Genomic DNA, 13,848 nt, shown 5'->3' on the forward strand with positions numbered 1-13,848 from the left:
TGGATAACATTGAGAAGAATGGGAATTCCTGAACACTTAATTGTATCCATGAGGAACCTGTACATAGACCAGGAGGCTGTCATTCGAATGTAACAAGGGGACACTGCATGGTTTAAAATCAGGAAGGAAGTGCATCAGGATTTTAATTTTTCACAATAATTATTCAATCTATATTTTAACAATCCAATAAGCAAATAATCCAAGAATCTGGAGTATATGAAGAATAACGTTGTATCAGAATTGGAGAAAGAATCATTAACAACCTGTGATACGCTGACAACACAACTTGGCTTGGTGAAAGTGAGGATGACTTGAAGCACTTATTGATGAAGATTGAAGATTACAGTCTGCAGGATGGATTACATCTCAATATAAAGAAAACAAAAATTCTCACAACTGGACCTGTAAGCAGCATCATGATGAATGGAGAAAGATTGAAGTTGTCAAAGACTTCACATTGCTTGGTTCTACAATTGATGCTCATGGAGGCAGCAGCCAGGACATCAGATGGTGTATAGCACTGGACAAGTCAACTGCAAAGGACCTCTTTCAAGTGCTGAAGAGCAAAGATGTCTCCTTGAGGACTAACGTGAGCCTGACACCAGCCATGATATTTTCAATCACCTCATATGAATGTGAGAGCTGGATAATGAATAAAGAAGACTGAAGAATAATTTATGCTTTTGAGATTTGGTGCTGGAGAAGAATGCTGAAAGTACCATGGACTGCTAAAAGATCTAACAAATCTGTCCTGGAGGAAGTGCAGGTGGAATGCTCCTTGGAAGTGAGAATGGCCAGACTTCGTCTCACCTACTTTGGTCATGTTGTCAGAAGGGACCATTCCTTGGAGAAGGATGTCATGCTTGGTAAGGTGGAGTGTCGACGAAGCGGGGGAAGGCCCTCCACGAGATGGATTGACAGTGGCTGCAGCGAGTGGCTCAAGTAAAGCAGGGATCGAGGAGCTGGTGCAGGACAGGGTGGTGTTTCATTCTGCTGTGCATGGGGTTGCTATGAGTGGGAGGCAACTTAACGGCACTTAACAACAACATATTACATCATTTTGAATGATGCAATGATCTGCACATTATTTAGATGGCAGCACAAAACTTGTTAGCTTTTGAATAAAAAGTGTGGGAGAAAATATTTAAAACAGGATAACTGAATATTGATTTTGTGGATTCCAATGTATCTCTAAATATCTCCAGAAGTAAAATTTTCAATGACTGAACAGAGTTTGTTAATGCAATATACAGCTGCCATTTATCAAGATCTTTTGAGAAAAATGATTAAAACTGCAAATGCTTTGCTATGTTTGAGGCAGACCCAGATTCAGATGATTTTATATTGAGATGAACAGTATGCTGCCTGTGAGAAATTTGTACATATTCTCAGAAAGAGCATCTCCTCAGCAGCAACATCAGTACCACCTAAAAGTGAATCAACAGTCAAAGAGGAAAAAAAAAAAAATCCCCCTGGAGACACTAGAACCTATTACTTAGAACTGAAATGTTTAATTATTGACTGTATTCCTTAAGAAATTATTTAAAATCTTCATGGAGCACATGACACTTGATTCCTTCCAACCAACCCTACCCACCACCAGATTTTCCCATCTCTGTGAGTCATGCCATTCTCTGTATAGTAACTCAAGCTGAAAACCTAATCCCAGTAATAAATTTTCCATTCCCCACATTATTTTTCCAACTGTTGATTCATCTCCACTACATCAATCAAAATCTAATTTAATATAACTTTGACCTAGATGGCAATGAGTTTGGTTGTTTTGGTTTTTAGGCTTCAGCAATAGCCTCCCTTTGTATTTCCTCCAAATCTATCATCTACAAGCCTTCCTCCCTCCAGCAACAGAGTTATCTTTTAAATGTATAGCAGATAATACCTATTCTCTGCTTAAAAGTCTTTAGTGGCAAAACTCTGGCTGATCTGGAGACTGTGTTCCATAAATGCAGTCATGCCACCTTCTCTCCCATTCAAGCATGCATCAGCCTCATCAGCTACCTTTGTGGTTCAAGAAACTGCCTGCATACTTGACGTTCCCTGTGCTCCCTCATCCATTAACATTTCTCCTCATCTATTGGATCACTGTACTGCCTAAAGTTATGTGCTAATTTTTCTTATTTACAAAAAAAAAAAAAAAAAAACTTTACTGTAGAAAAATGCTTCTTAGAAGTGAGAATGGCCAGACTTTGTCTCATGTATTTGGTCATGTTGTCAGAAGGGAACAGTCCCTGGAGAAGTATATCATGGTTGGTAAAGTATATTGGGCAATGTTTTGTTCTGTTATACATTAGGTTGTTATGAGTCAGAATGACTCAACGGTACCTCATAGCAACAATATGATACTGGTGCTCTAGGAGGCACCTATGTAGATACCAGTACTCATAGTTATAGTCGTTAAGAAATATTTACCTATCTTCCATTTAATTAAATCCTGTTCTAACTGATATACAAAATAAGATAAAAAGATTAATGATTTCCAGGATTTCTCATATTCAGTTAAATGAACAGCACAAAAATAAATAAATAAATAAATACAGATCAAAGACTAACAGATTTCAGGGTGGAACACACCCAACATAAAGAAAACAAACATCTTCACAACTATAATAGTGATAAACATCATGATAAATAGAGAAAAAAAACATTGAAGTTGTTAAGATTTCATTTTACTTGCACCCATAATGAACACCTATGGAAGCAGCAGTCAAGAAATCAAAAGACATACTTATTGCACTGGGCAAATTTGCTGCAAGAGATCTCTTTAATTATCAAAAAGCAAAGATGTCATTTTTAAGACTAAGGTGCCCCTGAACCAACCCCATGGTAATTTCAATCACCTCATGTGCATGTGAAATCTGGACAATGAAAAAGGAAGACCAAAGAAGTATGCATTTAAATTGTGATGTTGGCCAAGGATATTGAAAATACCATGGACTGCCAGAAGAACCAACAAAACCATTCTTGGAAGCAAAAATGTCCTGACTCTGTCTCTCATACTTTTATCAGAGGAGAGCAGTCCCTGGAAAAGGATATCATTCTTGGTAAAGTAGATGGTCAGTGAAAAAGGGGAAGACCCTCAACAAGATGGATTGACACAGTGGCTGCAATTATGGCTCAAGGACAGCTAAGATTGTGAGGATGGCTTAGGACTTAGCAGTGCTTTGTTCTGCTGTATATAATGTCTGTCTCTATGAGTCAGAACTAACAGCACCTAACAACATCAACAAATCAAATATATTACTAATGCATAATTTGTATAACAGGATGGGCTTTACCTTACATATTATCTCTTTACATTTACTATTGTCTCCTAAATTGTGCAAAGCAGTTCTGCCATTCACTTATTTTATGCAATTTTATTAGTAATATTTATTTGTATTTCCACATATATGTGTAGACACAAACATATTGAGAAAGAAACTATTTTATGCAGTTAGAGATTTCTCAAATATCCTTACCAAATAATCTCAAAATCCCAAAAGCCACACCCAAGGCCAGGGAACGGTGGTTTTCAGATACACTTCTGCAAGCAAACAGCAATGATAGATCATCAGCACATCATTAGAATTAGCTAAAGAGAATGCACAGTCAGTTCAAAATTAATCTTTTTTTCTTCTACATCAATCAGAGTAAGATTTTTGTTCAGTTGATGAAGTTTAACCTTACCAATTGAAGGACTATAGTTCCTCCCATTTCTCCATATTCTTTCTACCTTTGCAAAATCCCTTGCTATTTGCAAAGAAAAATGATTTCTGGCCAAAGTCCTCTGCCCCAGTGTCCTTTTATTTTGCTGAAAAAAAAACTTAACATCAGCTATTACACTTAGCTTTCTTCATTCCCTCATGCACACACATTGTTTTTTTCCTTTTGCCCCCATGAAATCCATCTCTAGTGTTTCTCTACCTTGTTGTCTTCCCTGAAAAGCTGACCAATATAGGCTATATAGACTTCCTTGCCTTCTGTCTTCTAATTGGGTTTTGCCAGTGAGGCACTCCAGACTGAGGGAAGAGAGCAGGGACTGAAAAGGTGTCAAGGTCTTCATTCCCAGCTCCATTCCTGCAGTCACCTCAGACCTCAGGCCTCAGGCACATAAATCAAAGCAATCTTCTCTAGCAATTTCTCTCTTTCCCACTGCCTCCCTTGTACACATTTGGGTCCAGGCTGATAAAAGACCAGAAGTATTACATTATAACCTGGCATTTGTTACACCCAGCCCATTTTCAAATAGTCACTTCATCCAGTCTTACTCAAATTGTTCTAATTTGAGGCTGATACCATTATGAGTCAGGTCTGACTCAAAGGCACATAACAACAACAACAACAACCACTTTTTCAATGGGCCTGTAACTATTATGCTCATTATTTAAAAGCTAAAATAAATGATAAATAATTTTCCCTAAAATAAAGAATAGGAGCTCTGGTAGCATAGTGCCTAAGGCACTTGACTGCTAACCAGAAGGCTGGTTGTTCAAACCCACCAGCCACTCCTCCGAAGGAAGGTTGGGCAATCCTACTTCTGTAGTGATACTGCCTCAGAAATCCAAGGAGGGGTCACTATGAGTCGGGACCGACTCGACGGCACATAACAACAACAAGATAAAGAATGAGGATATTTGCATTTCCTATAAATCATACCATGTTTTCTTTTGTGTTTTTTTAAAGAAAAATATTATCATACATAATAATGTAACATAATAGCTTGGAAAACAAATTTTAAATACAAGTAAAATAATAAATTTTCAAGCATGTTAGGAAGTAAAATAATGAGCTATACTTTCACAGGTAATTTAAATAAACTCTATGCTTGTCTTCATCTTTGTTTTGTAACTTGAACAATAAACTGTAGTGTGAACAATATTTTCAGCCAAAGTGGCTCAATTCACAAAAATATAGTATATGTACAATGTTTTGTGTCTATTTTGCAAAATGTGAGATAATTCTACTTATACCAATTGGGCAAAATATATATTCTTTTCCTGAAATGTTCATTACTAGGAAAAGGGAAAAAATTAACCAATTCTCAAATAATACAAATACTGAAATAAAAAATAATTTACACTAATTTTTATGAAAGATTCATTAAAGAGAGGTAAACAAAATCAAGTGCCACATTTTAAAACCAAACTTTAGTATAAAGTTTTTGGTATAAAGTCAAAATTTTGGTCATATGCATAATTCTGATTGAGAATTTAACTTTTTATTTGACATACACATTTTTCAATATGTAACATTATATTTGTACCAAAAGGAATTAGTCAACAGTCAAGCATTTCAGTAAACAGTATATGATCAAGAACCAATGGTACTGAAGAAAAAAGTCAAAGCTGCACTGAAGGAATTTGCAAAAAACAAGGCTCCAGGAATCAATGGAATAGCCATTGAGATATGTTAAGAAATGAATGTAATGCTGAAGGTGCTCATTTATTACAAGAAATGTGAAAGACAGCTATCTGGTCAACTGACTAGAACTGATCCATATCTGTGCCCACTCCAAAGAAGGTAATCCAACAGAATGCAGAAATTATGGAACAATATCATTAATCTTACACACAAGTAAATTTTGCTGAAAATAATTCAAAAAGGTTGCAGCAGTACATTAACAAGGAACTGCCAGAAATACTAGTTGGATTTAAAAGAGAATGTGAAGCAAGATACATCATTGCTGATGTCAAATGGATTTTAGCTAAAAGCAAAGAATACCAGAAAGATGTTTACCTGTGTTTTATTGACTACACAAAGGCATTCAACTGTGTGGATCATAACAAATTATTTATAATAATGCAAAAAATGGAAATTCCAGAATGCTCATGAAGAACCTATACATAGACAGAGGCAGTCATTCAAATAGAACAAGTGGACACTGCATGGTTTAAAATCAGGAATTGTGTGTTTAAGGGTTATATCTCTTCACCATACTTATTCAATCTATATGCTGAGCAAATAATCTGAGAAGCTGGGCTATATGAACTAGAACACTCATCCGGATTGGAGGAAAACTCATTAACAACCTGCAATATGCAGAAGACACAACCTTGCTTGCTGAAAAGGAAGATGACTTGAAGCACATCAGAGACCATAGCCTTCAGTATGTATTACACCTCAATATAAGGAAAACAAAAATCCTCACAACTGGACCAATAAAGAACATTACAATAAATACAGAAAATAATTGAAGTTGTCAGAGATTTCGTTTACTTGGATCCACACTCAATCTCCATGGGGGCAGCAGTCAAGAAATCAGAGGACGTATTTCACTGAGGGCAAATCTGCTGAAAACACCCTCTTTAAAGTGTTAAAGAGCAAAGTTGTCACTTTCAAGATTCAAAACCAAACTCATTGCTGTTGAGTCAGATCCGACTCATAGCAACCCCTCTTTGGGTTTCCAAGGCAGTATCACTATGGAGGTAGATTGCCCAGTCTTCCTTCAGAAGAGTGGCTGGTGGATTTGAACAACCAGGCTTCTGGTTAGCAGTCAAATGGCTTAGGCACTATGCCACCAGATTAAGTCACGGTATTTTCAGTTCTTTCATATGTATGGAAAAGCTGGACAGTGAATAAGGAAGTGTGAAGAAGAAATGATGCATTTGAATTGTGGTGTTTGTGAAGAATATTGAAAAGACCATGGACTGCCAGAAGAAAGAACAAGTATGTCTTCGAGGATGTTGTGATAGTTGGAGCTGTGTGTCAACTTGACTGGACCACAATTCTGTGTGGTTTAAGCAGTTGTGATGTGGTTATTCCCATGATGGAATCAGATGAGTATGTTTTGAGCAGACAATCCATTGAAAAGGAGTTTCCCTAGGGTGTGGCCTGCTTCCAGTATATTTATGGACATCCTGGTAAAAGGGACATTCTTCTGTGGGTCGGGATTCTGTTGTGCTGCCTACAACTGTTCGTGAGTGAGCAATCCATGATTCGGCCTGGAGATCTTGGATTCATCATTCGTTTGAGTCAACAGCCAGAATACTGCCTGCCAACCTTGAGCTCCTCAGCCTCTGCAGCTGAGTGAGTCAGGAAAAGCCTCTAGCTTGACATTTGATCCAAGAACTTAGGACTTGCCAGCTTCTATAAGTGTGTGAGCCACTTTCCTAAGATAAATTTCTCTTTCTCTATATATATAAGCTTTACTGGTTTTGTTTCTCTAGAGAATCCAGCTTAACACAGATGTACAGCTGGATTGCTCCTTAGAAGTCAGAATACCCTGACTTCACCTCACATACTTTGGTCATGTGATCAGAAGGGAGTGGTGCCTGAAGGTGGATATCATGCTTGGTAAAGTAGCAGATCAGAAAAAAAGGGAAAGATCCTCAATGAGATGGATTGACACAGTGGCTACCACAGTAGGCTCAAGCATAGGAATAATTGTGAGGATGGTGCATGATCGGGCAGTGCTTTGCTCTGTTGTACATTGTGTCATTATGAGCCAGCATTGACTCAATGGTGCATAACAACAGCAACATTATGATATTGGTGCTCATGAAGTACTTATAAAGTGTACAATTACCCACAAGTATACTCACTATGAAATATTTACCTATCTTTAATTACAACCTTGTTTCTAACTGATACACAAAATAAGATGAAAAGATTAATGATTTCCAGGATTTCCCAAATACAATTAAATGAACAACACACAATAAATATATAAATATAAATACACACACACATTGTTGTTGTTATTTGCCATCAAGTCGGCCCCAACTCATAGCGACCCCTCCTTGGGTTTCCGAGGCAGTATCACTACGGAAGTAGGATTGCCCAACCTTCCTTCCGAGGAGTGGCTGGTGGGTTTGAACCGCCAGCCTTCTGGTTAGTAGTCAAGTGCCTTAGGCACTATGCTACCAGAGCGCCACACACACACATATATATACCTATATACCCATTGCCATCAAGTTGATTTCCACTCATAATGAACCCCATAGGTTTTCCAAGGCTGTAAATCTTTATGGAAGCAGAATGCCTTGTGTTTCTTCCATGGAGCAGCTGATGAATTCAAACCATCAACCTTTGTGTTAGCAGCCCAATGCCTTAACCACAGTGCCACCAGAGCTCCTAAATGCACACACACACACACACACACATTCTTAGTTCTCTAGTGCTGCTATAACAGAAAATACCACAAGAGGATATTATTAACAGAAATTTATTCTCTTACAGTTTAAGAGACTGTTGTTGTTGTTGTTGTTATGTGCCATCAAGTCGGACCCGACTCATAGCGACCCTTCCTTGGGTTTCCGAGGCAGTATCACTACGGAAGTAGATTGCCCAATCTTCCTTCCGAGGAGTGGCTGGTGGGTTTGAACCACCTGCCTTCTGATTAGCAGTCAAGTGCCTTAGGCACTACGCTACAGAGCTCCCAGTTTAAGAGGCTAGAAGTCTGAATTCAGAGTGCTATTTCTAGGGCAAGACTAGGCTAACAATCTAAGTTCAGAGTGCGAGCTTTAAGCAAAGACTATCACTGTCTGGATTCTGAGGGGAGGACTCTTGACCTTGGACCTGAGCACTGCCTTCCAGGCCCACAGAAGCAAGCTGGAAGCTTTTCCTGACTCATGCATCTACTGGCTTCTGAGGCTGACAAATCCAAGATCAGCAGGTAATATGGAACAATCCCAAGATTGGCAGGCAGCACAGCAGACCACTGGTTTAAGTCAAAGAACTGGAAATGATGAATTGTGAATCAAATGCAGGATCTTTTCCATATATACTAGAAGTAGGTCACACCTCAAAGGCAATTCCCCTTCAACTGATTAACTGCTCACAGCAGATTCCACCATGGAGGTGATTACACCACATCCAAGAGCATCATGGGGATTAACTACATCCAATTGCTAAGCCACTCAAAATCACAGCCCAGCCAAGTTGACACACAACTTTTGCTATCATACATACATACATACATACATACATACATATATGCACCACCAGGAATCCTTCAATCACTTACATGACCACTAAATTTATATTTTCAGTCTATATCTTTCTTACAAGACATAAATTCTAGACATAATTTCCTTCCTTGCAGGCATCTTAAACTCAACATGTCCAGAAGATAAATCTTCATCAATTTCATCTCGTCCTTCCTCTCTGTTGTGCAAAATGTTATTTCTTCAGTACAACATACCATAAGAAATGGAAACTTCATCCTTAAAGTTTTCAAGTCTGAAACATGACCATAAAAGAGGCATCCTTGATAGCAATCTTTCCGTCATCTACCACAACAATCAATAATCGAATTCAGTGATTGAAAAATATGTTTCTATCTTGGAAATCCTTGATAGAGGAGGAGAACAAATGTGGAACAAAATTCAAAAACATAAAAGTCCAGAATTACTGGTCAGAGAGAGACTGGTGAAACTCCCAAGACTATTACCCCAGGATACCTGTCAGGCTTAGAATTGGACTCACTTCCGTTGGTTTGCTCTCAGTGAAACAACAGACAGGCCTACAAAAAGAATATGTAACCCAGGGAGAGGCAGTCCTTGGAACAGTCAACCGAAGAGTCAACCATGAGAGACAGAAAGGGCATCATTTGCATAAGGCAGAAAGCTAGACAGTTGAGAATACATACTTAAGAATGAAAAAAAAGTTTTCATGTCTCTACTTTTCCCCATTTCTAATTTTGCTAGGGTAGTCTAAATCAATATTTATTGCCTGAAGAAAATGCAATTTCTTCCAAACTTATCTCCCAACAATTATCTTTGTTTCTTCGGTCCACTCTCCACCTAGATCCAAAGTGCTTTTAAAGGCGGAAATCTGATCACTTTACTGCCATACTAGAATTCTTCAATAGCTTTTTGTTGTTCTTAGAAGAAAATCTAAAGTTGTAAAAATAATTTCACAAAGCAGTTGTGATGTGGTTATTCCCATGATGGGATCTGCCTGATTTCATCAGTGTTATTCCATACCACCTCCCAAATTGTATCCCCACCACCCACTTCCCATTCATATTCTATAACACAACATTCTACAAAACAACTTTTCCCACTCAGAATCTTTGTACCTGTTGTTCCAACTGTTTGGAATCTTCATGCAAATCCATTAGTGTCCAATTCAAATGTAATTTTCTCATGGATATTGTCCTTGAATTCCAAGACTTAATTAGTCACCCTCTAATTTTCTCATTGCATTTATGTACACTTTCTTTAGAGCATGGCTTAACATGACAGTTAAATACTTCTTAGTGAAACTACATTTATTTGTTTGTTTGCTTTTTCTGTTTTTCCTGCTATCCTGTAATGTCCATCAGAGCAGCAGGGAACTGATGTCTTTTGTTCCCCTGTTGTTCCACATTTTCCTTAAAATGCTTATCCACTTTCTTATTTTAATCCACAGTGACTTTCATGTTTGGGAATATAAAGGTAAGCTATCAAAAAGAGGAGGAGCTCTGGTAGCATAGTGCCTAAGGCACTTGACTGCTAACCAGAAGGCTGGTGGTTCAAACCCACCAGCCACTCCTCAGAAGGAAGGTTGGGCAATCTACTTCTGTAGTGATACCGCCTCAGAAACCCAAGGAGGGGTCTCTATGAGTCGGGTCCGACTTGACAGCACATAACAACAACAACAACATCAAAAAGAGAGTTGGAAAGGAAAATAATTGAAGAAATCATTTTTCCTTATGAGCACCTTGGTAAAAAAATACAGAAAAAACATACATTTTTTCTATTCAGACTTAAGCCTCATAGAGTTTCAGGTTTCAGAAAATGTCTCAAGGGGGAAAATAATTTTGTCACACTTAGCCCCATGTGATGACCAAATCTCTGCTAGTTTGCTGATTCTCCATTAATGATCCTTTACTTGGGTCTACTACAGATTGTCAGCCTCTAGCCCTAATAAAGAATTGGAAAGGATCTTAGGGGCAACTTTGGTCTCAAGCTCATCTCTGAATACCTCTGCTCTTTCTGGAATTTTAAACCCTCTAATCCTTTTTCAGGGAGCTCTGGTAGCATAGTGCCTAAGGCACTTGACTGCTAACCAGAAGGCTGGAGGTTCAAACCTACCAGCCACTCCTCAGAAGGAAGATTGGGCAATCTACTTCCGTAGTGATACTGCCTTGGCAACCCAAGGAGGGGTCGCAATGAGTCGGGTCCAACTCCACAGCACATAACAACAACAATAACAATCCTTTTTCAAACCACTCATCTGTTAATTTGTCGTACTGTGGTGGCTTGTATGTTGCTGTGAGTCTGGAGGCAACGCCACTGGTATTTTTTTTTTTTTTTTTCTATTTTGTGTCAAATCTCTCTCTCTCTTTTTTCTTTTTAACTGTGATTTGGGTGAAAATTTACAAAGCAAATTCACTTTCCATACAGCAGTTCATATACACTTTGCCTCATGACAGTGACCACAATTCACCACAATGCAACAGCTCCCCTCCCACTGCCTCCCAACACTCACCTCCTCCTGTGTTCATCCCTCGATGCACCCCTGCCTTCTGAGCTGTCTCTCTGTGCATAAACAGCCCTTCTTTCTCTCAAGATTGTTCTCTCCAAGGAGTGTATCTACCTCAGGTAAATGTTCAACTCCTATACCTGTCATTTCTTTGGCTGGAATCCAGGGGTGAGTTCAATTCCAGACCTGAAGGGCAGCTACGGGCCATAGTCTCACTGGTTCCACCAAGCTCTATCAGACCAGCAAACAGAGTCCCCCTTTTTTTTTCTTTCCCAAATGATTTTGAGTTTTGTTCCACATGGTTCTCGCTCTCTATCCAGGATCTCCTACACAGATCCCCCACCGAGTGGTTGATAGTGGTAGCCAGGCACCATCTAGTTCATCTGGTCTCATAGTCATATAAGATGCAGATAGCATTGTGTACCAGTCACTAGGACTAATTGTTTCCATGAATATTTGGTTTTCTTCATTTTTCTTTGCCCTGGATGAGGAGAGACCCATCATTGCATCTAGATGGCAGCTTGCAAGTTTTTAAGATCCCAGTCACTATTCATCAAAGTAGGAGATGGAACAATGTTTGTGTAGTATGTTATGCTAATTTAGCTTGATGTCCCCTGTGACTATGATCCCAAGCCTACAAGTTCAACTACTCAGTTCCTCTGGGTAGCTGGGTGTGACCAAGAAGTAACCACAGCCTTGTCCCTTGTCAGCTCTACTACGCACCTGGGAATTCAGATCATACAAATACACTTATAGGCCATTGTCTACCAACCATATACATGATCTTGGGTATACTCCCCACTCCATCGACATACCTAATAGCTCAGCCTGTCCACTCAACCATCCACCTGTATACCCTTGATTGCCTTCACTTACAATGCAGTATTGTATGTGCAAAAGGGTTCATCTTTGTTGTCTGTACATCCCATGTACCTCTCTATATCTTCCTCTTCCTCAATGCCACCATGTTGATCATTGACATATGGTACATTGCCCTTCTCTTCACACAAATCAATACTTATCTCTACCTATCTAACAGTGTTCCCTCCTCTCCCCTCCCACCCCTGGTAACCAAAAAAGAAAATTTCCTTCCATATATAACCATTCCTTGAATTTTACAACAACGGCCTAATGCAATATGTGTCCTTCTGTGATTGACTCATTTCACTCAGCATAATGGCCTCCAACTTCATCCACGTTATGTGATGTTTTGCAGATTCTACATTATTCTTTAACATTGCATAGTATTCCATTGTGTGTATGTACCATAGTTTGGTTATTCATTCCTCAGTTGATGGACATCTAGGCTGTTTCCTTCTTTTGGCTATTGTAAATAGTGCTGCAATGAACAAAGGTGTGCATATGTCTGTTCTTGTCATGGCTTTCACTTCTTTAGGTTATAAACTTGGTAATGGAATGGCTAGGTCAAATGGTATTTCTAATTCAACTATGCAAGGAATTGCCATACTGCTTTCCACAGTGGTTGTGCCATTTTACAGTCCCACCAGCAGTGCATGAGAGTCCCAATCTCTCTACATCCTCACCAGCATTTGTTATTTTTTGTCTTGTTGAACTTTGTTACCAGTGCTGGAGCAAGATGGTATCTCATTGTTTTGATTTGCATCCTTCTAATGGCTAATGATCGTGAGCATTTCTTCATATGTTTGTTGACCACCTGACTATCTTCCTTGGTGAAGTGTCTAATCATGCCTTCTGCCCATTTTTAATTGGATTATTTGTCTTCTTGTTATTGAGGTGTTGGAGTTTTCTATAAATTCTAGTGATAAATCCTTTGTCAAATATGTCATTGCCAAATATTTTTTCCCAATCTGCAAGTTCTCTTTTGACTCTTTTGAAGAAGTCTTTGGAAGCACATAAAAATTTAATTTTTAGAAGGTCCCAATTATCTGGGTTCTCTTCTGCTGCTTGTGCATTTTCAGTTATACTTGATAGTCTATTTATGCCATATATTAGGGCCCCTAAATTGGCCTCTAGTTTTTCCTTGAGGAATTCTATAGTTTTAGGTTTCACATTTAAGTCCTCGATCCATCTGGAGGTAGTTTTTGTGTAAGGTGTGAGATACAGATCTTGTTTCATTTTTCTGCAAATGGATCTCCAGTTTTGCCAGCACAATTTATTAAACAAATATTCTCTTCCCTGTTTAATGGAATTAGGCCCTTTGTCAAAGATCAGCTACCATGGGTCAATGGATCTATTTCTGGGTTCTCAATTCTATTCCATTGGTCTATGTGTCTGTCATTATACAAGCCAGGCGGTTTTGACTACTGTGGCTGTACAGTAGGTTTTGAGATCCGGCAGTATGAGACCTCCTACTTTGTTGTTCTTCTTCAATAGTGTTTTGCTTCTCTGAGGTCTCTTTCCTTTCCATATAAAGTTAGTGATTGGTTTTTCCATATGCTTAAAGAATGTTGCTACGATCTG

At 38.7% G+C, this 13,848-nt stretch overlaps 1 protein-coding gene across 1 annotated transcript in view; it reads right to left on the minus strand.

Annotated features, from left to right (window-relative positions):
- The window catches only part of SLCO6A1 (solute carrier organic anion transporter family member 6A1), a 263,122-nt gene that overhangs the window by 12,574 nt on the left and 236,700 nt on the right, over positions 1–13,848 (minus strand). The window contains exon 11 of the mRNA XM_007942498.1: positions 3,477–3,541. Coding sequence (XP_007940689.1) covers positions 3,477–3,541 — 65 coding nt within the window. The remainder of the gene's footprint in view (positions 1–3,476; positions 3,542–13,848) is intronic.

Source organism: Orycteropus afer, unplaced genomic scaffold (genome assembly GCF_000298275.1).
Source record: "Orycteropus afer afer isolate SDZICR_OR568_19922 unplaced genomic scaffold, OryAfe1.0 scaffold00091, whole genome shotgun sequence".
Taxonomy (NCBI): domain Eukaryota; kingdom Metazoa; phylum Chordata; class Mammalia; order Tubulidentata; family Orycteropodidae; genus Orycteropus; species Orycteropus afer.